The sequence below is a fragment of the Colias croceus genome, chromosome 4 (genome assembly GCF_905220415.1).
Source record: "Colias croceus chromosome 4, ilColCroc2.1".
NCBI lineage: Eukaryota > Metazoa > Arthropoda > Insecta > Lepidoptera > Pieridae > Colias > Colias croceus.
The window spans coordinates 1,441,764-1,469,362 of record NC_059540.1 but is presented as its reverse complement, the minus strand read 5'-3'; the positions used below and the strand labels follow the sequence as shown (position 1 = coordinate 1,469,362).

The 27,599-nt window shown below is 37.6% G+C and overlaps 3 protein-coding genes across 7 annotated transcripts in view; 2 read left to right on the top strand and 1 right to left on the bottom strand.

The window, feature by feature from the left end:
• Positions 1 to 8,470, top strand: part of LOC123691514 (leucine-rich repeat flightless-interacting protein 2) — a 56,067-nt gene extending 47,597 nt beyond the window's left edge. For all 5 annotated transcript variants that reach the window (XM_045635966.1, XM_045635965.1, XM_045635964.1 and 2 more), the window contains 6 exons: positions 393 to 508; positions 4,056 to 4,202; positions 4,661 to 4,928; positions 5,401 to 5,541; positions 6,497 to 6,684; positions 8,072 to 8,470. In XM_045635966.1, the coding sequence (XP_045491922.1) occupies positions 393 to 508; positions 4,056 to 4,202; positions 4,661 to 4,928; positions 5,401 to 5,541; positions 6,497 to 6,684; positions 8,072 to 8,182 (971 nt within the window). In that variant the 3' untranslated portion in view covers positions 8,183 to 8,470. The remainder of the gene's footprint in view (positions 1 to 392; positions 509 to 4,055; positions 4,203 to 4,660; positions 4,929 to 5,400; positions 5,542 to 6,496; positions 6,685 to 8,071) is intronic.
• Positions 8,471 to 15,727: 7,257 nt separating this feature from the next.
• On the bottom strand, positions 15,728 to 17,563 carry LOC123691279 (mediator of RNA polymerase II transcription subunit 19). Its single transcript, XM_045635593.1, has 3 exons — positions 17,262 to 17,563; positions 16,779 to 17,150; positions 15,728 to 16,556 (listed from the first exon to the last, which is right to left on the bottom strand). Exons 1-3 carry the CDS (start codon positions 17,440 to 17,442, stop codon positions 16,396 to 16,398), a joined length of 714 nt encoding a protein of 237 aa, XP_045491549.1. The 5' UTR covers positions 17,443 to 17,563; the 3' UTR covers positions 15,728 to 16,395.
• Positions 17,564 to 17,850: 287 nt separating this feature from the next.
• LOC123690952 lies at positions 17,851 to 23,834 on the top strand. The gene is made up of 2 exons (XM_045635114.1): positions 17,851 to 18,149; positions 18,273 to 23,834. The coding sequence occupies exons 1-2, from the start codon at positions 18,099 to 18,101 to the stop codon at positions 23,565 to 23,567; spliced, it is 5,346 nt and encodes a 1,781-aa protein (XP_045491070.1). The 5' UTR covers positions 17,851 to 18,098; the 3' UTR covers positions 23,568 to 23,834.
• Positions 23,835 to 27,599: the final 3,765 nt, after the last annotated feature.

Here is a 27,599-nt window from a genome sequence, read left to right as displayed (position 1 = left end):
GATATTGAATTTAACAATTATTCAGGTACCATTGGCATATTTACCGTTTTATTGAGTATTTTTCCATATTTCTTACCATGAGTATGGGATCCATAGCCACCTACATCTCTCATTCCTATTTATATTGCGAAATTTAAAATTGGTAATACGCTAACGAGTTGTATGCTCATTTGCCTTCTACAGAAGGATTTTTTTACATACTGTATACATAGGTACTTAGGTAAAAAAATCCTGATCTTGCTTGTGAAATTTGTAAATCGATCTTATATATTATTATCAGCTAAACTGTCATTGAAAGACAAGTGAAGGACAAGTTATAAGACCTACGATTCCGCAGATGAGTCTTTAAATTTCCTAGAAAAAAAAATCTAAAAATTTCGAATACATTTCAGAGACTGTGGGTCGTCGTGGTGGAACCAGGTTAGCTGCATTGAGCCCGGGCGGTCTGCACTCGCCCAGACGGAGTTCAGAGGATTCTGATGAAGTGCTCAGTATTAAGGATTTGAGGGTAAATATATTTTGCATATTATATACTTTATACATCTTTCTTTTTCAGATCATTCTGTCTCCACTGCAGAAACAGATTCAAAAAAGGTTGTTAAAGGCTGATTAGTTCCTTCACCAATCGAACCTCTTGACGTATTTATAAGTAAAATTTAACCTTTTTTTTTTTTTTTTTTTTTTTTTTTATGTCAGAGCAAGCAAAGGAGCAGGTGGGCCACCTGATGTTAAGTGGTCACCACCGCCCATAAACACTTGTAACACAAGGAGTGTTACAGGTGCTTTGCCGGCCTTTAATGGACAAATATGCTCTTTTCTTGAAGGCCCCAATGTCGTAGTTGTTCGGGAACACCGCAGGTGGCAGATCGTTCCACAGTTTCACCGTACGCGGAAGGAAGTTGCGGGTGAAGCGGACAGTGGTGGAGCGCCAACCATCCAGATGGTGCGGATGGAACTGGTTTTTACGGCGTGAGGTCCGGTGGTGGAACTGTGCGGCTGGTAAAAGGTGGAACAATTCCTCAGAGCACTCCCCATAGTAGATTCTGTACAGTATACAGAGAGACGCAACGTCTCTCCGCACTGACAGTGGATCGAGCCTATCGGAAAGCCTACGGTCATCGACAATTCGAGCTGCTCGACGTTGGATGCGGTCAAGAGGAAGGAGTTGATACTGTGGGGCTCCGGCCCAGAGATGAGAACAGTACTCCATATGCGGTCGCACCTGAGCCTTGTACAGCTGAAGTCGGTGGGCCGGCTTGAAGTACTGTCTCGATCTACTGAGCACACCAAGTTTTTTCGAGGCTAATTTAGCCTTCGCTTCCAAATGACTGCGGAATTGAACGTCACTCGAGATTTCAACTCCGAGGATTCCGATTTTCGGCGATATACTAAGGGGAGTACTCTTAAACCGAGGTTCTACGACAAATGGGGTCTTTTTAGCGGTGAACGCGCAAACCTGTGTCTTTAGGGGATTGAACTCGACAAGATTAAGTTCGCCCCAATCCGAGACTTCTTGGAGAGAAGACTCGACTTCAGACACAAGTTTGTTTCGACTCTCATTGAGGCTTTCCTTTGAGGTGTTTGCACGGCCGGGATAAAGAGCATCCCCCGTACTGTCGTCTGCATAGCAATGAATGTTACTGATTTGTAACAAATCATTGATATGCAGAAGAAACAGTGTAGGAGATAGCACGCAGCCTTGTGGGACACCAGCGTTCACATGAAGAGGCTTAGAGCAAGAACCGTCGATTACGACCTTAATGCTCCTCTCTTCCAGGAAGCTGGCAACCCAATCGCATAACCTCGCAGGAAGTCCGAAAGATGGTAATTTCGCTAGAAGTGCCTTGTGCCAGACCCGATCGAAGGCTTTCGCTACATCCAAACTTACAGCCAATGCCTCCCCTTTACTCTCAACCGCCTCCGCCCATCTGTGAGTGAGGTACACCAAAAGATCACCAGTCGAGCGACCACTACGGAAACCGTATTGCCGGTCGCTTAGCAACTGGTTCTCCTCCAGATACCTCATGAGCTGGCTGTTAATAATGGATTCCATTATTTTGGAGAGTAAAGAAGTGATGGCGATCGGTCTGTAGTTAGATGGATTTGAGCGATCGCCTTTTTTAGGGATTGGGTGGACAAGAGCAGTCTTCCACGAATTCGGAACAATGCCTTTGGCGTAAGAGAGCCGAAAAAGACGCGTTACAACCGGTGCCAACTCAGGAGCACATGTCCTAAGCACAATAGGGGAGACTCCATCCGGCCCTGTCGACTTATGGATGTCAAGGGAAAAGAGAGCGTTTCGAACGGCACGTTGTGTGAAACGTATATCCGCCATTGAATGGTTGCACCGCGGGATGGTCGGCGGTGTCTTTCCCCTGTCATCAAGCGTCGAGTTCCTAGCAAAGAGAGCGCCCAAGAGTTCGGCTTTCTCTTTAGCGGAATGGGCCAGAGAGTCTTCGTCCTTGTGCAAAGGTGGAAAGGATGAACGACAGAAGTTACCTTGGATGGCCTTGGCGAGGGACCAAAACGCCCTTGTTCCCGAAGGAAGTCGCGTTAGTCTATCGCCAAGTGCACCAATATAACTAGATTTAGCCCTAGCGATTTCTCTTTTGTAGGATCTGGAGGCAAAGTTGTACTTCTTCCTGATGAGACCAACGCTTGGATCGCGACACGCCGTTGCTGCAACCCAGGCTTGAAAAAGTTCCTGTTTCTGGCGAGACGCCATGTTACAGGAACGTCCAAACCAAGGCTTGGATTTGCCACCGACGGGCACAACAGAGTATGGCACAAATAGTTCCATACCCTGCAGTACCACGTCAGTGATAGACTCAGCACAAGCGTTGGGATCCTCCGAGGAGAAGCAAACAGGCCCCCATGGGTAGGAAGCGAAAAAACCACGCATTCCGTCCCAGTCTGCCGACTTGTAGTGCCACACACGGCGTCGAGCTGCAGGTGTCTGCTGTTTCGAACCCGTAAGTGGCACCATACTCCGTATCAGGCAATGGTCTGATGACCCCAGTGGGGCCACGACGGAGACCTGATAGTTCTCGGGATGTGTGGTCAGCAGAAGATCCAGAAGAGAGGGAGTATGGCCCTCCACATCCGGTATTCGCGTAGGCGATGAGACCAGCTGTGTTAGGCCATAGGCTAGAGCGAAATCGTGCACAGTTCGTCCCGCGTGGTCAGTTGTACGCGACCCAAGCCATTCAACGTGGTGGGCATTGAAATCGCCTAAAACCACAAGCTCCGCAGAAGGGAACTGTACAAGCAAAGTGTCGATCATCTCTTGGATGTGCTCAAATAAACGGTCGGTACCAGTATTCCCGCTGTGGGATCTGTACAGGCAAGCATAGACGCGAGGGTGGTCGCCGCAGTCAATATGCAGCCAGATAATGGACAGATCCTCACCTTCAAGGGTGCCAAGACGTCGACAACAGATATCTTCCCTAACGTATGCGCATACCCCGGCACGCGGTGCAAAAGTATGCTCCAGCTTAAAACCAGGGTATGTGAGATAAGATACGTCGGCCGGAGTTGATATCTGAGTCTCAGTCAGGAAGAGCAAGGCCGGCTTAGCCGTCTCAAGATGGTAGTGGACGGCGTTTAAATTAGTGTGCAGCCCCCGGATGTTACAAAAGTCCACCGTGAGAGTGGAGGGGGGTGATTTTCTTCGCTTGCTCTGCGAACCCCTTGGCACATGACCGAGCGGAATTATGCCCGCCCCAGAATACGACGGGCTGCCGCAGCGCAGGCGCTGCGGGAGGGATTCTCCTGCACCGTAGGTGCCGGTACCCTCCTGGGGTATTCTGCCTGATAATACCGCGTTCATATTTGGGGGTTGTTTTTGGGTCTCCGGACCCCTCACTCACCGTACGAAACACGGTAGCATACTGTTAATATGCCACCATTTCACGCCGGTTTTCTGTGAGGGTGTGGTAACTTCCCCGGTGCGAGCTTGACCCATTTTGTGCCGAAGCAGTGCTCGACTCCCACTGCAACCTTTCACTACGTCATTTCTTAATCGTTGCATAATGTTATTTATTTGATAATTTCAGCACGAATTAAAAGAAGTGGAAGAGAAGTTCCGCAAAGCGATGATATTGAATGCCCAGTTGGACAACGACAAGGCGGCGCTCGGCTACCAGTTGGAGCTGCTCAAGGATAGGATAGAGGAATTACAGGAAGAATACGCTCAACTACAGGTGAGGAAATGTATTTTGTATTATGAATAAGAGAATTTGTAAAAGTGCTCTAAGTGTGTAACCTTGTGGAACACAAGTAGTGTGTTCTTTTTCTTGGTTTTAAATTTTAATAAAGTAGAATAATATGTTTTCTTGGAATGCATTGACAATTATTATTTTCATGGATTATTTTGAACTAAAACATTTTTTTTGACATGTTAAATTTTTTACCTACTAATTTAACTGATTACTGAAGTGAAACTTCTTTATCAGGGTTGGAAAAAAATTTAGTGTAACATTTTTTCGCTACGCGTGACATTTTTCCGTTACGCGCCATCTTTTTCTTATCCCTACCACGCGTGATTCGACGTATTTCTGTAAAGTTGCATATAGTAAATTATTTTTTGAAATGTTTGATTTTAATTTTTTGCACCTGATATGAAGCGAATTCATCAAGTATCATTGTTATCATTCCTCAGCGTGAACACAAAGAGAAGTGCTCCTCACACGAGCGGCTGAAGCGCGAGCACGCGGCACTTGAACGTGAACTGGGCGCGGCCCGTGACGCGGTGCGAGCACGTGACGCGGCCGCTGCTGACGCGGGCTACGCGTTTGTGGACGCGGGGGACACTGCGGCACCGAGTGGGGGGAGCGGGGGAAATGGGGTGGGAGGGGGGATGCCGGCGCTAGCTCTCGTGTCGCACCAGTCGCAGGCTCTGCTGGAGGACGGCGGGGAGGGGACGCTCGGTGAGTGGTGTAGAAAGGCTCTAATGTCAAATGTTCTTGAAAACCAATGTCATTATATTCCGAAAACTGTACTGTAATCGTAGCAAATTTTTGTAATTATTTTTGCATGATCTACAATAACGTTTCATCTGGCTTAAAGCTATAAAATAAATCATTCACAAACAAAATTAAAAACATTGGTCTCAAATAAGACCCTTGTGGAACTCCCGTTGATATCGAATTATCTCTAGAAATATACTTGCCAGTTTTAACCATTTAAGATTCATTGTTGATGTAGGATGCACACCGTTATAATAAAAAACACACAAACAAACAAACATGGATATTCATATCACAGAATTTTCTGAAAAAATTACGTGGTCCAGTAAATCAAACGCCTTGCTGAAATATGTCGATTTCTAAAGAAATAAAAGTTAGTAAATACTTATTTTCTTGTTAAATCTTAACTAAGGGACTTGATTTGTTATTTCAGACGTCCGGTTGCAGAATCTGGTTAATTCGAAGCAAGCACTAGAATCAGAAGTGCGTAAACTCAAACTACAACTGAATGAGGAAAGAGCGGCTCGACAGAATGGAGTCTCATCACATCACGACCAGGACTATGAGAATGAAGGTAAGGATTAATTACGGGATATTTATAATTTATATATGTTTGTTGTTAAGATGGAGTTCGTTTTAATTGCATTGTATGTATTTATATTTTTTTTTTCTCATCTTTCTAATTTTTATTCTTCTTTTGATTCGTTTTTTGTATGTTCTAGTTCTTATATGTTGTTGTGTATTATTTTATGTTGCACTGTTTCGTCGATTTTGGTTTTTGTCTCTTGTTTAATTTCCGTGGAGTTCCTTTTTTTTGTCTATTTTGGTTATATCCTGTCTCGTCCAATATTATTTCTCTTTTTCCCTAATTTAATTCTATAGTATTGCGTTCCTTTTCTTCTTCTATAGTATTACATTATCGAATAAGTGTTTTTGTCTCTTTTGAACCGACTTCAAAAAAAAGGAGGAGGTTATCAATTCGGCCGGTATGTTTTTTTTTTTATGTATGTACACCGATTACTCCGAGGTTTCTGAACCGATTTACGTGATTCTTTTTTGTTCGATGCGGGATGGTGTCGAATTGGTCCCATAAAAATTTTATTCGGATAGGCCCAGTAGTTTTTATTTTATGAGCATTTTTGTATGTATTTGTAACTGTTGCAAGTGCAAGTTTGAAGTCGGTTGTTTTTAACGCAGTTATCACTTGTCTTTTTTTTCTATCGTGTGTGTGTTCCGTTTGTGTGACGTGTATTTGTTCACCGTCCAGTCGGGAGGGCGAACGAAGAGTGGTAGGAATGCTCCCCTTATACGAGGAATAAAGCTGCTCAATGACATGCTCGCTCACAGCAATGAATGCGATATATTTTATTTAAGTTTATATAAATTTAAAAATATTATTTCGTCCTTTCTTAGTCATAAAAAATGATGTAATTTTAGTTAAGTAACTGCCTTGTAATGTTTTGGGTATACATACCTGTAAATTACTTGTGTTGAAAAATAAAGAATTAAAGTATGTATGTGTGGTCCAGTGGAGGCGCTGCGCAAGTGCGTGTCGGAGGCGAAGGGGCGGGCGGCGCGCGCGGAGGCGGAGGCGGCGCTGGCGGCGGGCGCGGTGGCGCGGCTCGAGGCGCAGCTGCAGCGGCTGCGCGCCACGCACGACGCGCAGGACGAGCGCGAGCAGGAGCTCAAGCAGGAGCGGCGCCGGCTGCAGCGCGAGGTGAGCGGGGGGAGGGGACGTGTGATGCGTGGGGGGGGTGCGGGGGGAGGGGGAGGTGCACTAGCAACGTGCGTGTGAGGAGGGGGCTGCGGGGGGAGGGGGAGGTGCACTAGTAACTTGCGTGTGAGGAGGAGGGCTGTGGGGGAGGGGACGTGTGACGCGTAGGGAGAAGGGGGGAGGGGACGTGTGACGCGTAGGGAGGAGGGGGGAGGTGCACTAGCAACGTGGGCGTGAATGATCCAAGAATTTGGGATGCAGTGTGTGACGTGTGGGGGATGCGGGAGGAGGGGGGAGGTGCACTAGTAACGTGCGTGTGAGGAGGGGGCTACGGGGGCAAGTTGACGAGCAACATGCCAGCGAGGAGAATCTACGTTGCATAAGCATCGTGGTTACATGTGAAATAGAAACTAGAGAGATGGCAAATACAGTGGAGAAGCGCGTGAGTGGAATAATTGTCTTTGGTAAAGGTGCGTGGTGCGTAAGCGGTGTGTGTGACGCGTGCAATGTGCATGCAACTACTGACAGTACAGCAGTATTAGTTGCCGGATTACAGTGCTGAATACCGGATATCAGCCACTCATGTGAGCTACATAGTAAGTTTAAAAAAAGCAGACAGATAACGAAGTACTCTCGACAATAGAAAACGAAGCAGTGCGGAAAGGTGTGAAACATCGTCTTCTTATAAATCAACGTCATTGAATCATTTTACATGTTTATGTGTTTTTCTTAGGTGTTGCCACAAAAAAATACTTCATTTTAAGAACAGCAACCGTCTTATTACTTTTAAAATTTATATAATTTCATTGATTTTTCAGGAAGTGGTTGATTTCTGGGCTGTTATCAATAACGGTGATAGTTAACGGTATTATTTCAAACCTAGTGTGACCCTCGATGTGTTACACATAGACATCCACTTAACGCGCCGACTTTACACGCATGGCAATAACGTTCAATATTACTGATTTTGTTAATAATTCTCTTAGAAAATAATTTTTGTACATATTTACTATAAAAATGTATACTATTAAAGCTGGTAACATTTCCGCCCGGTGAATAATTCTAGCTATTAAGTATACGTCCTATTTTAAAACCTAACTATGTAATATAGACAATTTTCCCATACACCGCTAAAATGTATAAGCAGTTAACACGCAAAAAGCTGTGGATAAGCTTAACACTAAAATTGTAAAATACCCTATAGAAAATTTTAAAGTACCCTCATAATTAGTAATAATTACGCCGGTACTCTTAAAATGATTAATTGACAACTTTATATTTATTTTGCGGTTTTCCACACTAGATCGATATAGCCACTAAAAATATATAATACCCTCAATCGACAAAAATTTAAAAGTACCCTCACTAATTGTAATTTTGCGGATTCCAGGCTAGAGAAGCTCTAAATCGCGTGGAAGAACTGGAGACAGAGAACAGTCACCTCACGAAGCGGCTCGACAAACTGAAGAACGCAAAGTCGGCGCTACTCAAAGAACTGTGACAGTAAGTGTAGGGTTGCCATAGACATTTTAAAAATGTACATACACATTTTAAAATGTTTACTTTTAAAAGCTAGTAACACGGCGTGAAGGCAGTTTTACCCACCAATTTTTTGTTGTCACACTACTTTAAAAAAATAATCTGTCTTGTATTTTTGTTATCACACTAATATGAAAATCTGTGTGCAGTATGGATAATTTTGTCGTCAAACTACTTTTGAAAAATTATATTTCTATGCCTTTAGTATGGATACAAGAAACACGTTTTTGTGTCTGTGGTAAAAATTAGAAATGAAAAAATAAAAATGAAAAAATCAAGAAAATCAAAAAATGTGAACAGTTGAATTTTGATGTATATAGTTAGTTATGTCAAAATTCTATGGTTCGTTTTAATGTATTTCAATGGGATATAAAAGTTATGGGATGTTATCCTGTTAAATCCCAAGAAATCAATCTTATACTGTATTTGGATAGACACTTATCCCGGATAATAATTTATGAAATATTTGGGATAGCAAAGTAACAGCGCCATCGTGAATTTGTAATATGTATGGTATCTGCTATTTGTTATTTTTATGGAATTGACGTTTTTATATGTATACAGTATAAGGCCTATAGTCCAAAACGAAGCTTTTACAATATATTGATAAAGTGTAGTGTGTATTTGTACTGCAAAAGATTAAGAAAATATACTGCCCGTGGTTTAATGTTATTGATATGAAATGAAATGTATGGATTTGACTTTTGGAACTTTGCGCGCCTATTTACGGCACGATTTGACACATGAGCATCTATAGTCTGTGTGCAAAGCGAAAGAGTCTAAAAATTTTAGAGGAAATAATTAAAATGGTGAAATAAAATAGAAATAGTTTAAAAATGATGGAAAAAGCTATGTTCTTTACCATAAAAATAACATTTGCATAATTATATCGAGCGGATGTTGGACGTAAAAATTTAATTCACATTTTATCAATACTATGCATTTTATATTCTGAGTACGTGATCCAGCTGTGTTTTCTTACGTGTATCGAATTTTCTTGTATTTAAGTGCTGATTTACACAGGGTCAGTAACTGACTACAAATTCGAGGCAAATCAGTGCTGACCCGAAAAAAAACCCTGTGTAAACAGATTTGAAGTCAGTACAGAGGCTTGAAGTCTATGTAAACAGTTAACGGCGCTGAAATTCGGCGCCGCGACTGACTTGTCTACTGACCCTGTGTAAATCAGCACTAATCGAAACTAAAATTAACTAGTCGTGATTCATAGCATACGATTCTTTGTAACACTTTTTGTTAAAAAAACGATGATATCGTTCATATCGATACAAATAAAATAAAATAAATAGTAAATTATGCTGTTATCATTATCCGTTATTAATACTAAGCATTACGACATCGTTTAAAGGAGTCATAAATAATTATAGAAACATTTGCTTATCATAGCGGTATATTTTGGAATTTTGAAGAAAAAATAAATGTTGCCAGTGTGAAACATTTTTTTATCTGTGCAATTTCTGTATAATTTGTTAAATATATTGTTTTAAAGTGAACTGTATATCGAACGTGCGTGTATATTTTTATTTGTAAATAAGTTTTTTCGCTACGTTTAAATATTACATTATTTGATTTTTTATGAATTTTGTATTAGAATCTAACAGCTCAGTACCCCTAGTGTGAGTTTGATCGAGTTCGAAACGTTACTATCGCGTCTGCGTCACAGCCGAATTAGTATGGGAAATCGAACAGCGGACGACAGCGGCGAACCCTAGCGGACGTATCGGGAAGCTTTGATTCCCCATACAAATTTCGCTGTGACGCAGACGCGATAGTAACGTTTCTTACTCGATGAAAACTCACACTAGCCACGTTGATGTGACATTGTAGAAAGTAGAAAATAGATAAATAAATACACACTAGAAAATCCATAGAAAAAATGTAATTAAGCCTAGCTAGATATATAACTCATAGTAAAATAATGTCTACCTTCTAATATGGAATATTACAAAGGTCTTCAAAATCGAAAAATGTAATATTAAAAAAGCGAGATAGCCATATTTTTTTCAAAGTGTCAGACAGAGATAGTTGTAGATATGTGAGGACTGTGTACTGTAATGCAGGGCCTAGACGCTCATGATTGATTGCATGCTTATTTGTCAAACTTTCATAATTATAAACATTGATACACTTTAATATGATTGATAACGTTTTTGTATGATAAAATGCATGTCATGCAACAAGATTGTGTAGGTCCTCCATTACACTTAGTTTTAAATGTATTGTAAATTTGACCGTTGTGAATGATTTTGTATTATAATTCAATTTGTATAATCTAATAATAATTGTTTTAAATACACTTGATTATTTATTTGTTACGAATATAAATATTTTTTGTAGGTTAGATAATTTTTATGTTTTATTAGCTTGCCCAATTTTCGCTTTCGACTAATTTCGTAACTTGCCAATAAATGGATCGCTTTTTAAATTTAAATTCGCGGCAATAACTGCTCATTATTTTTTTCGTATTATTCGATGCTTAGCCGTATTTGGATATCAAATAAACAAATGAATATTTTTATGAAATTAAACCACATTTATAAAGGAAAAATCTTTATAGCATAGTAATCGAATTGTTGAAGGCCATAGTCTATATTTTTATTGATGCAGTATGCTCACAAACACAATGGTTTTTCATAACATGAATAAATTGCATTTCATTAATAAAAGCTGTATAAAATTTTAGCACTAAATATTATATCAATTCTTTCACTTTTTATTATTAAAAATTGATCTATTATGATAATTATTTTACTGATCGTTTGAATTGATTACGTAACAGGGATTAGCAAATATTGCAATAATTTTGGAGTTAATATTTGTGTTTGACAACGTGTTGCTCAAAATTGTGACAAATGTGATGTCGTCCAATAGATCTCTTCGGTTCAGTATTGTTCGAGGAATTTATTACGTTATAAATTTTATTTGGAAGTTACCACTATGATATAATATTATTTAAAACTAAACAGGTAAAAGCGAATGTCTTATGACGATGTAATTATAGCGAATGCAGTGCTTTGTATTTGATATTCATAACACGTTTAGTGTAATAATGACATTTGATATTTTTTACAAACACAAGCAGTTTCAATTTTACTATTGAAATTTTCAGGCATTTTTTGTGGTTTCGCATTTGCAGTAAATTTAAAGTTGAGGTTGAAGAAGGTTGCAATTTTGTTTGCCCTTCTAACTAATTGCATTTTATTTTATTTGCGCATATTCAAGTTGCAATGATTTTACATGAAACGTCTTATATTTGAGTCGTATGTATATTTTGTCATTATGGTTAGTAGTCATAGTATTAGAGCTAGCACGCAAGAGCAACTTTTGTCTCCGCAACTATTTAGTCTCTCCCATCAACTCTATGGGCTAGTAAGAAAGTGCGCGCACGTAGCGACGCAACTCCCCATAGAGTTGATGGGAGAGACTAAATAGTTGCGGAGACAAAAGTTGCTCTTGCGCGCTAGCTCTTAATGACTGTCATGACCCAAAAGCATATGAATAGTGTATAAGTAGACATTTTGTAAGGATGGTGTATGTATTTGGTGCTGCATTACTAATTTATTTGAATTAATGAAATCCCACACGTTTTATACCGAGCGAAAGCTGCGAAACTGACTTAATATTATGTAAATCTATTACTTTTAATAAACTTCGCCTGTAAATCGTTGTTTTATTTACCTTTAACTCACGTTATTTAATAAATTAGCTTTTCCTGCTTATCCTAATGTTCCTAATCCTTATGAAATATCAGAATAAATAATAGCCTAAGATACACCTTAGTGTCTAAACACACTATGCCGAAGTTACGCGACCGAAGTTCAGCACAATTACGCATGCAATGCTATTGGAATTATGTACAACGGCACATAATGCCGAAATTGCGTTGCGTTATAGCGTACAGCCGAACTTTGGTCGGGCATAAGTTCAGCAGTAACTTGTTCTATAGAGCGTACATTATACACGACCGATATTCGGTTCGGTTACGTACGCCACAACAGCGTTTAAGAGCCAAAAAAACGAGTGAGAGAATTCAAAATTAGGTTTTCCTATTATCTATTGCTGTCGCGCTATGCCTCAAGCTTCTCTCGAGAGCGCGATAGGGACAACTGCAGCTCGGGCCGAAAATACCTAGGTAAATTATGCAAATTCGACGGTCCGTCGTCCCCTGTATCCTCCTCCAATACTGGACCGATTTAACCAGTTTTTTTTTTCATAATTTAGTAGAGAAAAGTATAGGCTATGTTTCTACGTTTTGCTTTTTTTATATAATGTTCAAAAAAAGTTTTATGTTAGACGGAACATAACGGAAAATCTGTCCTATTTCTTACGTTTTGAAAGATTCATATCTTTTTTAATAATTAAGATATGACAAAAAGGAAAACGTAGGAACATGGGTTAAGTTACCATAGATTAATAGTAAAAAATATATTGCTCTAGTAGCACAACCCAGGGAGGAAACAGGGGACTACGTTTGTATGGAAAAACGGTTCTGACTTGTACTTAGACTCTTACGACTGGTTTACACGTATTAAGTTGTTAGGTGTGTAGATAACTAAATTTTAAGTGATTGATTGTGTGTAAACACACAATTTAGTAGCAAGTTACAAGTTAAGATTTAGTTGATAACTAAACTCGATAAGTAGAATTATTATGTCTACTTTTCTATTAAGTTAGTGGGCGTGGCTTATTACTTGACACGTTTGGACGGCCACAATTTAGTTAAAACTGAACAAAAATAATTGTTTTTCGTGTTTCTTTTTGTAAATTTGTGGAAGAATAATTGAAGAGAGAATGCTTGTGGAATGTGCACGGTACTGATCTCTTCTTTTTATCCAATTTCTCATCCACAACTTTAAGGGTGTGATTATTTACCTCTTTATTTCATTTATATTCATATTTTGCCTGTTTTACCTCTTAAAGCCTTACTAATAATAAATTTATACACAGAATTTAAAACTTTTTTCCCGTCTTGGTCGTCCATCCTGAGTTAAATTACTAAATACGTTTGGACGGCTTCTTAAAATATATAAGTCACTTAAAATTAAGTTACCTACTTATTAACTTAATACATGTAAACCAGCCATTATAGCCGCTGTTCGGCTATCTGTTAGCAAATGTCCCGTCAAAATCGGTTCAGCCATTTCAATGATTATCTAGATTTTATGGACATTTACATCCGCACTTAGTAAAAGCGGTTATTTTAATATTATGAACAGTATGGAATATGGATATTTAACGCCTCTGTTACACGTTCACGAGGCAGGAATAAAAAGTATATAAAACAAATGCTGTAGTTTTTAAATTTTGCTTATTATTATCATAATAATCATACATAACATCAAATAAATACAGACTCTTGTGTAACGGAGTCCCACGCATGATTTATTTTTTCAAATGCTGACAACTTAAAGTTTATGCAAGTAGGCCAAAATGTATCTACAGAAATATGCAAGTTCCCTTAGTTTGAATTTTTAGATTATCTCAAGCACTTTGTAATATCGTAAAATACAACAAAAAGTATATTTTGCGAGATACCTACATAATAAATCGAAGGAATTATAAGGAAATTTTTTTGAGTAATGTTTTGAGAAAGTAAAGATCCACTTTGGCCCCTTATAGTAATGAATTTCCTAATTCACAATAGTCACTTTAATTTAACGTAATTTCGCGTACAATTCGTAAATTAGAGATCTTAGTGTTAATGATTACTCAATAACTAAAATTGGTTGAATTGTATTACAAATAAATGAAGATCAAACTGTAATTAATCAAAAGGACAGTATAATAAGGCTTTTTTAGAGCCAGCGCGCACGAGCAACTTTGTCTCCGCAACTATTTTGTCTCTCCCACCCATGGGCTAGTATGAAAGTGCGCGCACGTAGCGACGCAACTCCCCATACAAATTGATGGGAGAGACAAAATAGTTGCGGAGACAAAGTTGCTCGTGCGCGCTGGCTCTTACAAAGGTCTTTATTGTAGTGTATAAAGCATATTATACATGGATATTTAGATTATTGCAATAATTATGGTAATTATACACAAAACAATTTATTATTTAACTAGCTTCCGCCCGCGACTCCGTCCGCGCGGAAAAATTAAGATTTTTTTTCTACGTATTTTTCCGGGATAAAAAGTATCCTATTTTACGCCCAGGATAATAAGGTATATATGCCTTCACATACAGACAGACAGACAGACAAAATTTTTTTTAATCAGATATTTGGGCTTGGTATCGATCCAGTAACACCCCCTGCTATTTAGTTTTTCAATATTTTCAATGTACAGAACAGTACCCTTCTACAGATTTATTATATGTATGTATAGATTTATGGATAAAAATTGTATTACAATATACTTGTCATTTTTCTATACAAGTTAGAAATTTACTAGCTCAAAATAATAGGAAAATTAAGTTAACAATTATATGAATCTACCTGAGTAAATAAGTTGCGTAAGAAATCAAACTTATAAGCCAACAAAATCAAAAGATACAGGCATTTATGCTATGATTGATACGATTTTCGCAAATTGCAACATTCGCAAGAGCAACTTTTGTCTCCGCAACTATTTTGTCTCTCCTATCAACTCTATGGGCTAGTAAGAAAGTGCGCGCACGTATCGGCGCACCTCCCCATAGAGTTGATGGGAGAGACAAAAGTTGCTCTTGCGCGCTAGCTCTAAGAAAATCAAAACCTACTGCTAAAACATATTCCATTCCCGAATATGGAGAACACCTGTACCAAAATATTTATAACAAATTATCAAATCTGCTTTGATTAATTACAGTTTGAGCTCTGTATAAATTTATTCACTATTCAGATAAAAAAACTAAAATCTATTACTAACTATTCTTGCACTAACATTTATGTTTACTCTTAAAATGTTACTTCATAAATAACTTTTAACAAACCATTGCTAGATTGAAAAAGGAAACAATATTCTTAAAAATTAAAGAGATGGAGGCCAGAGAATTTTTTTAACGATTTCACTTATTGTCAAAAAATTTCTAGGTGCCCTTTAGCTTATTCAATAGTTTTCATTTTAATTCATGACAGAATTAAAGGCGGTCTTTGGATTAGTTTTACAAGATTGGAAAGAGAAACTGAGTTCAAGATGTGTGGATCAAAATAGAAACTAAGTATGTATAAACAATGTACAGGGTGTCCCACCGTCGGTATTCTAAGCTCAATGGAGATTATAGTTTTGCATATGCTGAGTACGTAAAAAATACTTATAAAATTCCAGATGTATTTTTTTTTCAAATAGATGAATTCTTAAAACTCTTTGTGTACACTCCTAACAAGCAACCCGCCCAGCTTTGCCACCCGTGAGCTATCGTTTTAAGATTATGTTTTCACTTTTCATAGACAAAATGCTCACATTAGCGAAGCGTTACATGCCAGCTCCGCGACGCTAGAGAAAAAAAAAACATTTTAGGGAAAAATTTAGCAAAAAATTTTTGCCGTAATTTTGTTGTTTAAGTATTAAATTACGTGATCAGTGTGTGCAAGACTACAAGTTCCTTCGCGCTTAGTATACCGATAGTGGGACATCCTGTATACAATGATATAAAAACCAATACAAATAGGTACAAACAACACAGATCTGAAATTTTTAAATGCCAATAGTCTTTGATATAACGATAATTATAATTACATGACTGATTATAGATTATAAACAAAGTTGATTGTTTATAATATTGTTTTTATTAAATAGTGTCCAAAAATTACAAGTCTATGGGAAACACAATATGGTAATACAAAAACAGATTTTCAATGGGAGAATAGATCACAAATTTGCTTGACAATATCTCATTATAACAATTACATAAACAAATCAAATTACCTCTTGCTGGAAATTCATGCTTATATATACATTTTTTTATACTTCCCATAGTATAAGGGGTGTTCAAGTATTGCATAATGCAATATTGTATTGCAAAATGTGATGTGTTACTGAGGTACAGAAAAAATGCTACAGTACATTACAAGGAGGGTAAAAAATCTTCAAAATTGTGTTATGTAATACTTGAACACTCCCTAATGGTAAAAATCCTCAGGACTATATCAGCAGACAATTTGAACATTATTTACATTAAATTGGTTTCTATATCACTATTAAGTGTGAACTGTTAGACCATTAACTTGCAGTATATCTCTAAGGCATGGGGTGCTGATGTGGTGTGAGACCGCCATGCTCTGGGCTGTGCTTTTGTTTTTTCCTCTTCTTCTCTTTTTTACGCTTCTTCCGCTCTTTGTCATCGTCATGCCTCTTCTGCTTTTTGTGTTTCTTCTCATATGTGTCTGGATTTGAAGAGTCTGGAATGATTTTGTACATATAAAATAAAGTATACATTGCAATTGTGTGTTTTATTGAAAATGTAATTATTAAAAATGATGAAGAGGTAACATAACCAAAAATATCCAGTTTAGTACAACAATAATAACAGAATTCCCTTAATTTTCTGCACAAATTGTTTGCTAAGATTTCCTCCTACATATATACTAGTACAAGTAAAATAACCGGCATAATGTACATACCTTGTAATGGAGTATCTTGTCCGGGAGGTGCACCATCTTTGTGCTTGTGCTTTTTATGTTTACTCTTGTGTTTCTTTGGTGGAGTGGCGCTCACATAGCGGTACTGCTCGGGCAGAGGCCCAGGGTGCAATCTGAAGCCAGCCAGCTGCGCACTCGTCAATGGTAACAGTTCCTTACCACCAATAGGTCGTTTAGCTATCACAGATCCTAATGTACTATTGTCCTCCTGCCCTGGCCCGTCCACGATGCCAGGTAAATTAGGTAGAAAGGATGAGAGTGATTCCTTTAACTTTTTCCCATTAAACTTACTATACGAGTGCTCGAGACCATAATACGCCATTAAATTTGTCGCTCCGGTTAATTCACATTCTCCTAGAAGTAAACAGTAGATATTAGTGACATTATCAAGATTTTAAGAAGCGAAAGTGCTTGTGTTTATAAAATATTGATAGTAATTATTACGAATTTAGTGGTGATTCGTACCTGGAGGTTCTTTCATCAAATAGAATGGTCCACTATGTACTATGGACGGGTTTTTGCCCAGCGAGATCGTAGTCTTGAGGGTACCAGAAGAATCCTGTCGAGACACAACTGGTGACCTCGCTCCTCGGGGCGAGGACTTTGGTGAATATGGTTCTACTTTTCTAAACTGATCAGACATCATCTTGTATAAGCATGTCTACTGAATTGGATATAAATAAAAAAGTTATGCGAAATAAAATGACAAAAAAATTATAAAAACTCCCTTCCCTGCTTGTGCTGAACCTTCTCTAATTTTTACCACAGAAAACAAATATTATAACAGTGATCACAGATAATTTTCATATATTTTTAACGAAACTATATTTTTATAATTAAACCGAAAATATATTTTTATAATTTTAATTTCTATATTGATATAAGTTATTAGCAACATCTATTTAATAATTTTAATTAATTTTAAAAATACCAAAACATTAAAATATTGTCTATGCCTGCACCACGTGTTTAATTTAAGAACGCCACACTCGAATAAAAAAGAAAAAGTTAAAATTTACTCTATGGTAAATGAATTAGCTTCTCGTAACGCGCTACGATTTTCTATAATGTGTTTGGAAATAAACAGATCAAGGAGATATATTTCAATAAAATAGAGCTTAATGTGTCGGTTTAAATGTGCAAAATGTTTGTTTATTGTGATACTAGTGGTACAAACATGGTGCAGTGATTCTGATAACACCAATCTACACTCTACAAAGTGACGCCATTTTACGGGAATGACCAGCCCGCGGCTGCCTCTTATTAGGCCTGATGTAAGGAGCGCTGTTCCCAAACGGATGCATGGAAACAAATCTCGATTTTTGTACTCGTACTGGACGTACGATTTCACAGGTAAAGTAAACATTGTTATTTGTTTTTGTTGCTATCATAATTCGAATCAAAGTTTTGAGTTCCTCTTGTTTGAATGTCTTTTGTTTCTCGGCAGTCATTTGAGCACGTGTTTTATTTTTTCAGAAAACTATGGAAGATGGTAATATAGCAAATACGAGAGACGATAAAAATACCGTTGCGGCGCTATGTAACTTATATGGAGATCGGGCCGCGACATTTACGGCAAATGGACACGATTTCGCAGGCGAATCATCGAGTCCTCCGGAAAAATCCTACGAACAACGGCGACACAGCGCGGATACTTCACATGAGGACAAGTTTAAAAAACGCATCAATCCATTGAGAATACACCTTGGCAAGCGGCCTTTCGTTGATAATTCAGCTCCATACAATAGTGTGTGCAAAAAGAAAAAACCGTTTGTAGTGAAATCTAGTGAAACAAGTGTAAATAAGGGATCAACTCCACGAGTACCTAAACTTATACCAAAACGCATTGAACATAGTCAATTTCATAATGTTACATCACAATTGGATGATAATGAGCAAGACAAACCAGTACCCCGCCTTGTGCCCAAGAGCCAATTATCACAATTTAAAAAAAGTAAGATTGAAAAGGGGCCTCAGTTGAAGGAATATGCACAGAGCCTCGGCTTGCAGCCAATGGTAAAGTTCAAATGTCGAAAATGCTGTTCAATGTCATTCAAGACCCTGGCTATGTTGAAGGAGCATCAGTTAGTATGTCGAGCCCAAGCTAAGGAACCTGCTCTGAGTCCGGAAGGCGTTACACATACAGAAACAAACTCAAGCGGCCCATCCAGAGTTACTCGTAAAGTGTATTTATGTTCAGCATGTGGCACTTATTATGAAAACTGGAATCTCTTTCTGCACATGAGAGAAGTTCACAACCGACATATATGCCTGTTTTGTTTGGGTATGTTTTCAAAAGCAGAAAAACTGTCTTCACATTTAACAAATAAACACAATGTACAAGAATTCAACTACAATAGCAAAGAGGAGTTTTGTAATGTCTACAATGGAAGTTTTTATTTAATGTGTTGTGCGTGTGATGAAATATGTAGTGAACAAGATGATTTCTTTAATCATGACTGTAATAATGTGAAGCCAAAACCTGTCCCAGTTCTTATCAGTAAAAACTCTTTAAAACCAAACAATCTGAAACATGCGAGGAATGACAAAGAGCCCACACAACATACTACAAATGGTCCCACATTGATGAAAGAGTTATTGAGGCCCAATGGTGATAAAAAAGAATCCATTGAGCAAAAAATTGAAACAATCACAACACAATCCCAGAAGGCTATGAATAGTATACATAATAGTGATAATGTAAATAGTGATATAAGTTTAAGCTCCAATAATTCTTCTGATGGTAAAGACACAAGTAATACTGTGGATTCGGCAATTGAAATGGAAAGTCCTAGTTCTAAGCCATTAACAAGCCCCAAGTCCATAAACGAATCAGATTTCATTCCTTCTCATATCTCTAATGGAGACGATAAGGTTAGTCATGATTATTCTGATGAGTGTGATTCTCCATCAACAAGTGACATTCAAGCACCCATTCCTGAACCAGTAGTATCTAAAACTGAAGAACCGACTAAAACTGTTGAAAAAGAATGTGGAATAAAACTGAAGCTCAGTTTAAATAGTGCTAAGTCACCGGTCATTATAAATTCTACGGTAGATCCTACAATTGGCCAACAGTACTCACAACATATGAGCCATAAACCACCATCAAGAAATAGAAGACCTCCGAAACGATATGAAAAAGATAAACCTTCAGACCCACCACCACAACCCAAAACTCCTTCTATTAAGATGACAATTTGTGATAAGGCTGAAAGTCCATTTGTTAAAACAACTTTCTACGAAAATAATAAGGAAACAACCCTTAAAACACTTGTTAATAACAATATCGAACCAATATACAGCCCCATGGAGACAAAACCTGAAAACACAATTAAAACAACAATATATGACAACAAAATTGAGGATGTCAATACTTTAAATAGGGTACCAAAATTAACAGTCAGAGTTCCTAAAGAGTTTCTTGACAAAACTTCATCTAGTGATGAATCGTCTGATAGTGATAGTAGTGAAAAATTAACTGTTGATGAGAATGTGACAAAATCTGAAGAAATGGAAGTAAAGTCTGAGGAAGTGCCTTTAGAAGAGACACAAATAAGTTCAGATCAAAGGCCACATGAACAAGAACTTGAAGAAAGTACTAAAGATGATGCTGAGACTATACCACATGAAGAAGAGCAAAAACCATCACCGGAACCCAGTGTAGAAGATGTAACTCCAAAATGTGAGACAAAACCGGAACCCCAAGACCAAGATATGACAGGTGATGTCAATGTTGAGGAAATTACTCCGTTAGATACTACTCCTGTTATTGAACTTACTTTAGACAGACCAATTGATAAATATCCATTAAAAGATCTCTTAAAGGTATTTCTGGGATCTACATACTTTAATTGTATCTACTGTAACCATGCACGAAAAATTGCAGTAAACTGTGGGCAGCTAGCTTTACATATGGTAGCAGAGCATAGATTTTCAGCAACAGTGAACAGTATTACTGCAGAGGAGTTAATGCCTGAGACGATAGCTGCGAAAGTGAAAACAGGTGTAGATGAGGTTTCATCAATATATATTAACTTGGACTCTTATGATAGTGTTGATAAGTGTGAAGATGTGCAAAATAGTCTTAATTTTGAGTGTTTTCAGTGTTATTTCAAAACTGCAGTACATAAAGATCTCTACTTACATAATCGAAAAATGCATCAAAAAACTATATTGTTGTGTGTTATGTGTAAAAATAACTTTTATACTTATAGTGAATTACTCTGTCATTTATGCCCTGGAACTTATGATTCTGACTATGTAATTAAGTTTAGATGTTGCTTCTGTATTGTAGACTCTATCTCTTCTTCTTTTAGATTAATGGTGCATCTTCGAAAGATACACCATACCTGTGATGTATGTTTAGAATTTTGCCAAAGTCAGGCACGGCTTTCCAACCATGTTTGGAAACATAAATTGCACCATTTGTGTTATCGATGTGGTATTGCCTATAGGAATAAACCTGATATTAATAATCATTTGTTCTGGAAGCATGGAACAGAAAGTGTATTGTGTAAAAGATGCCTACAGAAAAAGTGGTCCCATGTTTATCATTTCTGTACTCCTCCTGCAGTGTTTGTCTGTGATGAATGTAATTTGCAATTTACAAAAGCAGTTTATTTAAAAGTTCATAAGAGAATACATTCTGGCGAATTTCCACACCCATGCACCGAAGAAGGATGTGAAGAGAAGTTTGTATCAAAGAAACTGTTAAGTAAGCACTCTGATGTGCATAAAAAGAAGCAGTTAACAGAAATTCTTGATGAAGAAAAGCCTGCTATTTTAAATAGTAATTTAGAAACATCTAAAGACCAAATACCTGTCATTGATTTAGTTGATGAACCTCCTAAAGATGAAGGCACTTCAGAAATAAAAACGGAAGCAGATGCTGAACACATTACTAAAAAATCTAAGAAGAAGAAGTTAAAAGACAAAGATGCATTATTGCTTGATGTTAATTTACCAGCCCTTAATTTATCGGAAAGTGATAGCAGTGATGAATCTGACAGTGGATTGCCACCTTCTGTAAAAGAAGAAACACAGACACAAGATAAACAGATGGATGAAAATAAGATTGAGCCTTCTGATAAGATTGAAGAAAAAGAACCGGCAAGTAATACAGAGATAGATTCACAGTTACCCAAGTTGGATGACAAAACTGATATTCAAGATGACGACAAACCAAGTGAACAACAAGTTCTTCAAATATGGGATAACTTTCAAAAATATCAAGCTAATGTTGAACAACACAAAGAAAAGACGCCGCCACCCATGCGAAGACGCCACGTGTGTGAATCCGATCATGATTATTGTTTAATACCACCCGATATGAATGGAGATGAAGATATATTCAACTCAGATAAAAAGAAAAATAAAAAGTCACCTAAGAAAAGACATGGAGATATGTCTTCATCTAGTAGTAGTAGTAGTGATAGTGACTCGAGTTGTTCTTGTGGTTCAAACTGTAGTTGTTCTTCAAGTAGTGGCTCATCATCTTCAAGTTCCTCCGATTCCGATTCCTCTGACGAGTCTGGAAATGAACAAAATAATGGAAGAAGGATGAGAAAATTGTCTCGAAAATCACTTCCAAACAGAAGAATCAGTAACGGATCAAATGTTGATGTGATGGGTATGACTGAGACACCTGTACTTGTACCAGAGAAAACTGAATCGCCCATTGCTGAAACAGATTTAGAAACTGAAGAAAGTGAAACAGATGAAGAATTCTATGATGAGAATCCACAACAAATAGCAAACAAAGTGTATAATGAAAAGCGAAACCAGTTATTAGCGTCGATCGCCCCATCAGATGGTGGTTCCATCTCGGAAGAAGTGAGTCGTTGCGCAACACCTGTAAAAGAAGAAAAAATACCCAAGGAAGAGGTAGAAAATAAAGAGAAGTCAAGCAGCAGTAAGAAAAAGAGTAAAAAGAAGAAGAAATCAAAAAGTTCTAAAAAACATGGTCCCATTAAGATTAACATTCCTAAAGATGTTATTGCCAAATCAGAGCCTGAACCTCCTATTGCGCCATTGATACCGAACAAGATCACTATTTCTTTGCAATCGAATACTGTACAATTGCCAGAAACACCTAAGCCCATAAATGCAACTAAATCGACGACCACATCCATGAGTGCGGAGAGCAAGAGGGCGTCAAAACGAAGACGCGTGCCAAATAAGTTCTATGGTTATTCGAGCGACGAAGAGCCGACTACACCCGCTGCACTTAAACCTCAACAACCTCCGAAATTAGAATGGAGAAAAGAAGACTTGCCATCACCTGCCCCTCATAAAGCTAAGAAGGAAATACCATCTTCTGTTATACCGCAAAAATTGTTTAATTATAACGAGCCTATAAGGTTGACTACTCCCGTTCCAGACCCTGAACCACCGCGGTTCTTGATGAATTCCGAATCAATGGAATCTAGCGATTCTGATTCAAGTGAGGAAGGAGGTTTAGAGATAATTCAACCTAGCAATGTACAAAATACATTATCTGTCCCGCCGCCAACATATCTCAATTCCGGTACCTCGAGTTTACCGTACGCCTTCCAAAGACCGGCCGTTCGCGAAGCAAAAGAAGGTGAAAGCGTATATTGTTACTGCAGATGTCCTTATGACGAGGTGTCAGAAATGATAGCATGCGATGCCGAGGGCTGTCCCATTGAGTGGTTTCATTTTGAGTGTGTTGGTATCATGGTACCGCCTAAAGGCAAATGGTACTGTCCAGAATGTAGAAAAAATCAAAGCTTCTCAGGTTACAGATAAGTCTAAACACAATTTAGGTGTATATAACATATTGTTATCTGTATATAATTTATTGACGATTGTAGATAATTTAGCTTTACCTGTGTATATCTTTAGTTAGGTTGTATGTTTAAGTTAGGATATTAGGTCTGAAAATTGTATCATTGTTATTAAAGTACATGTTATGCTTGATGCTGGCTGTGCGGCCAATCTGTAACCTGGCGAATTGTTAATTGACATTAACTATACAGCAAAACGAAAATATAAATCCAATTTTTGATACCAAAACTGTAATTTTATTTTATAACACACTAGCTTTCCACCCGCGGCTTCGTCCGCGCAGTCAAAGAAAAACCCGCATAGTTCCCGTTCCCTTGGGATTTCCGGGATAAAACCTATCCTATGTCCCGGGGTAAAAACTAGTCTATGTCCTTTCTCGTGTATCAAAATATCTATATACCAAATTTCATGCAAATTGGTTCAGTAGTTAAGGCGTGATTGAGTAACAGACAGACAGACAGAGTTACTTTTGCATTTATAATATTAGTATGGATAACGTCACCGAATAGTAACGTATTCATCAATAAATGTTCCTAAATTCTATGGAAAAATAGCTTGTTTTATTAAGATTTTTAAATTATTAAATGAGATCATCTATACATATAATAAATCTGTAGAAGGGTCAATTCTGTACATTGAAAATATTGAAAAAATAAATAGCAGGGGGTGTTACTGGATCAATACCAAACCCAAATATGTGATTAAATAAATTTTTGTCTGTCTGTCTGTATGTGAAGGCATCACGTGAAAACTATCGGTTCGATTTCGATGAAACTTGGTATAATTATACCTTATTATCCTGGGCGTAAAATAGGATACTTTTTATCCTGGAAAAATACGTAGAAAAAAATTAATCTTAATTTTTCAGTTTTATCCATAGACTTTGTTCCGTAGAACCGCGAACACACGTTGCGTATTATTATAGGCCTAGCCGTATTTGGGAATTGGGTCCAATAGATATTTATAAGATGTTATTGACAGAGGTACTCAAAATGGAGAAATAACCATCCACGCGAAGACCGACATCCGCGCGGACGGAGTCGCGGGCGGAAGCTAGTACTACATAATATTATGAGTCTTATAGGTAGGTATTCCTAGAAGCATCTCTATGGTAAAATATTATGAGATACATATTTTTTGTGCACGTACATATTTCAATAAAGTAATGCAAGATACGATTTCGATTAAAAATCTCATCAAAATCAGTTTAAATATTGGTTAGTTTGAACTTTGAGCAGAAAAACATAAAAACATTTGATTTGTGGCGTTAATATACCAGCCACTCGGTCCTGTGGTTCAATCGAAATAATATAGTTACTATAAAAAAAATTAAACCGCCCTCATATTGATAGAACTAGACCGAATTTTAATAGGACCACGCGGGAGGCACCAGTTTTCAAATAAAAAGAATCATCAAAATCGGTTTACCCAGTCGAAAATTTTGTCTTCCGAGGTACCTAGGAAGCAAAAAAAAATACAGTCGAATTGAGAACCTCCCCCTTTTTTGAAGAGTGTTCAAAGGTAATACTTGTACCCTTAGATTATGGATTGGTCTCCGCGCGCGCTACGACTAGATACCGCCGGCGTCACAGAACAGTATTATGTTCTTACTGTTCTGTGGCCGGCGTACTCGAAAAATGCGGCAACTAAAAGTACGCCGAAATCGGCGTACCCGAGCCAGTCGTGTCACAAGCATTGTGTGGAGAGGGCGTAGTCGTACCGATAGTTTCTGAGGATTTTGGACAAAACCTGAAGTAAAATGCCTGTTTGTGCCATAAAACTCTTTAAAAAAAATACAGCAAATAATAAGAAAGACACTGGGATCACGTACCATCAGGAATAATCGTATTATTCAATATTTCACCTGCACTTTGAAAATGTTGTTTACGAAAATACGACGCCATTTAGTGTTGCCGTACTGCATATCCCAAAAACACACTTTTAATTTGAACTTATTTTATTCATAATGTTTTTTTTTTCAATACTATTACTAACGCATATTATAAAAAAAATGATAATAACAATAATTTATTTCTGTTTAACCTTGTTTAACTGACTCATATAATATGTTATTTTTTTTATTACCGCTTTTTTACTTTTAAAAAACCTTTGTGATAGTATAGTGGCATCGCAAGTGGATTTGAGTCACATGTTCATGGGTTCGATTCCCGGCAAGGCCAAAATGAATAAAAAATATTTTTCAAACTTCTTTCTAAGATAGCCCATTTCCCATTTATGGGGTAAAATTTATGTAGTTGGCAGTACAATTCTTCACACACACTAGCGTCCTTACAAATTGCCTTACACACACTACAGAACTGATTTGCCGCACTCACGGAGCTATTGTTTTTAGGTGGAGCCAGCATTTTTTTAATCGATTCAAGTAGTTGAGTTCATACATTACATAAAATTCAATAATGCATAATATCAATAAAACGATAATGTATCTAAATGTAGTTATATCTTACTACTTGAAATTGATACTCCAATTTTCAGACACTTATTAATTCTACACATCATTAAATGCAAATTGTCACAATATACGCTCGTCTGCTATATTATTGTGCGATGAAAGGAAATGGAAATGCTACATCGATAAAACAACGCTCTCACGCCCCGTTTACACAATTAGGTACAATTCCGTTTTGCAAGGGTTATTTGAACGCGCCGGTGACAGCTGGATCGTGTATACTAAGATAAGGGGGATTTATATGGAGTCGTATGTTGTTGAAATAGAGTCTAATTTGCATTATTTAAATATATTTGCTGTGATAATTTGTGAAGTTTTTGTACGGTTCACACTTAGGTTCACACATTATTGATTATAATATCTATAAAGGTATATAGAAATGCAGCGAAGTATATTGCCATAATATTTCAACCACAGATGTTCGATGATGAATGAATTTATCAAAATCGGTCCATTGCTAACGCGTAATAGACAGGCAACATTTGAACCTTATGAACACAAACTAAATATTATCTACAAAAATAATAATATTATTAGAAAACAGCTGAATACGTTCTTAAACTCTGCTGTAGCTACACAATAGCTCTTTTGCTTTGAAAAACCTTTGCCTTGCCTAAGTTTATGATTCCGAAAAACTTCCATGACAAAATCATAATTGGCCGCACAATGGCCGCATGGCAGTGTCAAAATTTCAGCGTTGAAATATCGACGCGCAGTCTTGAGAAAAATCTTAGAGAAAAATATTAAATATTTAATGTAGTTAACAACTAGTATTCAAAGAGAGTTAATATCATTTATTTTGCAAAATGTCAATTTCAATGAACTTTATGGAACTATGTCCACACAAAAGCACCTGCAGTAGGTTTGGTTAGCATACACTATTGATACCCTGTATTGAATTTTGAATATGGGGGGCTTAGATGGAGGGATTTTCCGAAGAATTTTCATTATATAAATTGAAATTTATCTTCTTAAATACTGATTAGACCAAATACTCAGTTTGCTAGAAATAAAGTTTTTATATGCGCTTTAACTATATTATAATACTAGGTTTCCGCCCGCGGCTTCGCCCGCGCAGTCAAAGAAAAACCCGCATAGTTCCCGTTCCTGTGGGATTTCCGGGATTGCGTCATTTTCCCGGGATAAAAAGTAGCCTATGTCCTTTCTCGGGTATCAAAATATCTCTATACCAAAGTTCATGAAAATTGTTTCAGTAGTTTAGGCGTGATTGAGTAACAGACAGACAGACAGAGTTACTTTCGCATTTATAATATTAGTACATGGATTAGCAACCTGTGTTTGACACCGGGTTTATATAACACTCAATGTTGCCGGGTCTTAAAGTTTATCCAAATCAAGTTACTGTGGCTTAGCCGAAAAAGCGTAAAATAGTCACATAGAAACACAGTCCTTCGCGTTTATAATAATACTATAAGCTTTCAGCCCGCGGCTTCGCCCGCGTTTTCAAAAAAAAACCCGCATAGTTCCCGTTCCCGTGCGATATCCGGGATATAACCTATCCT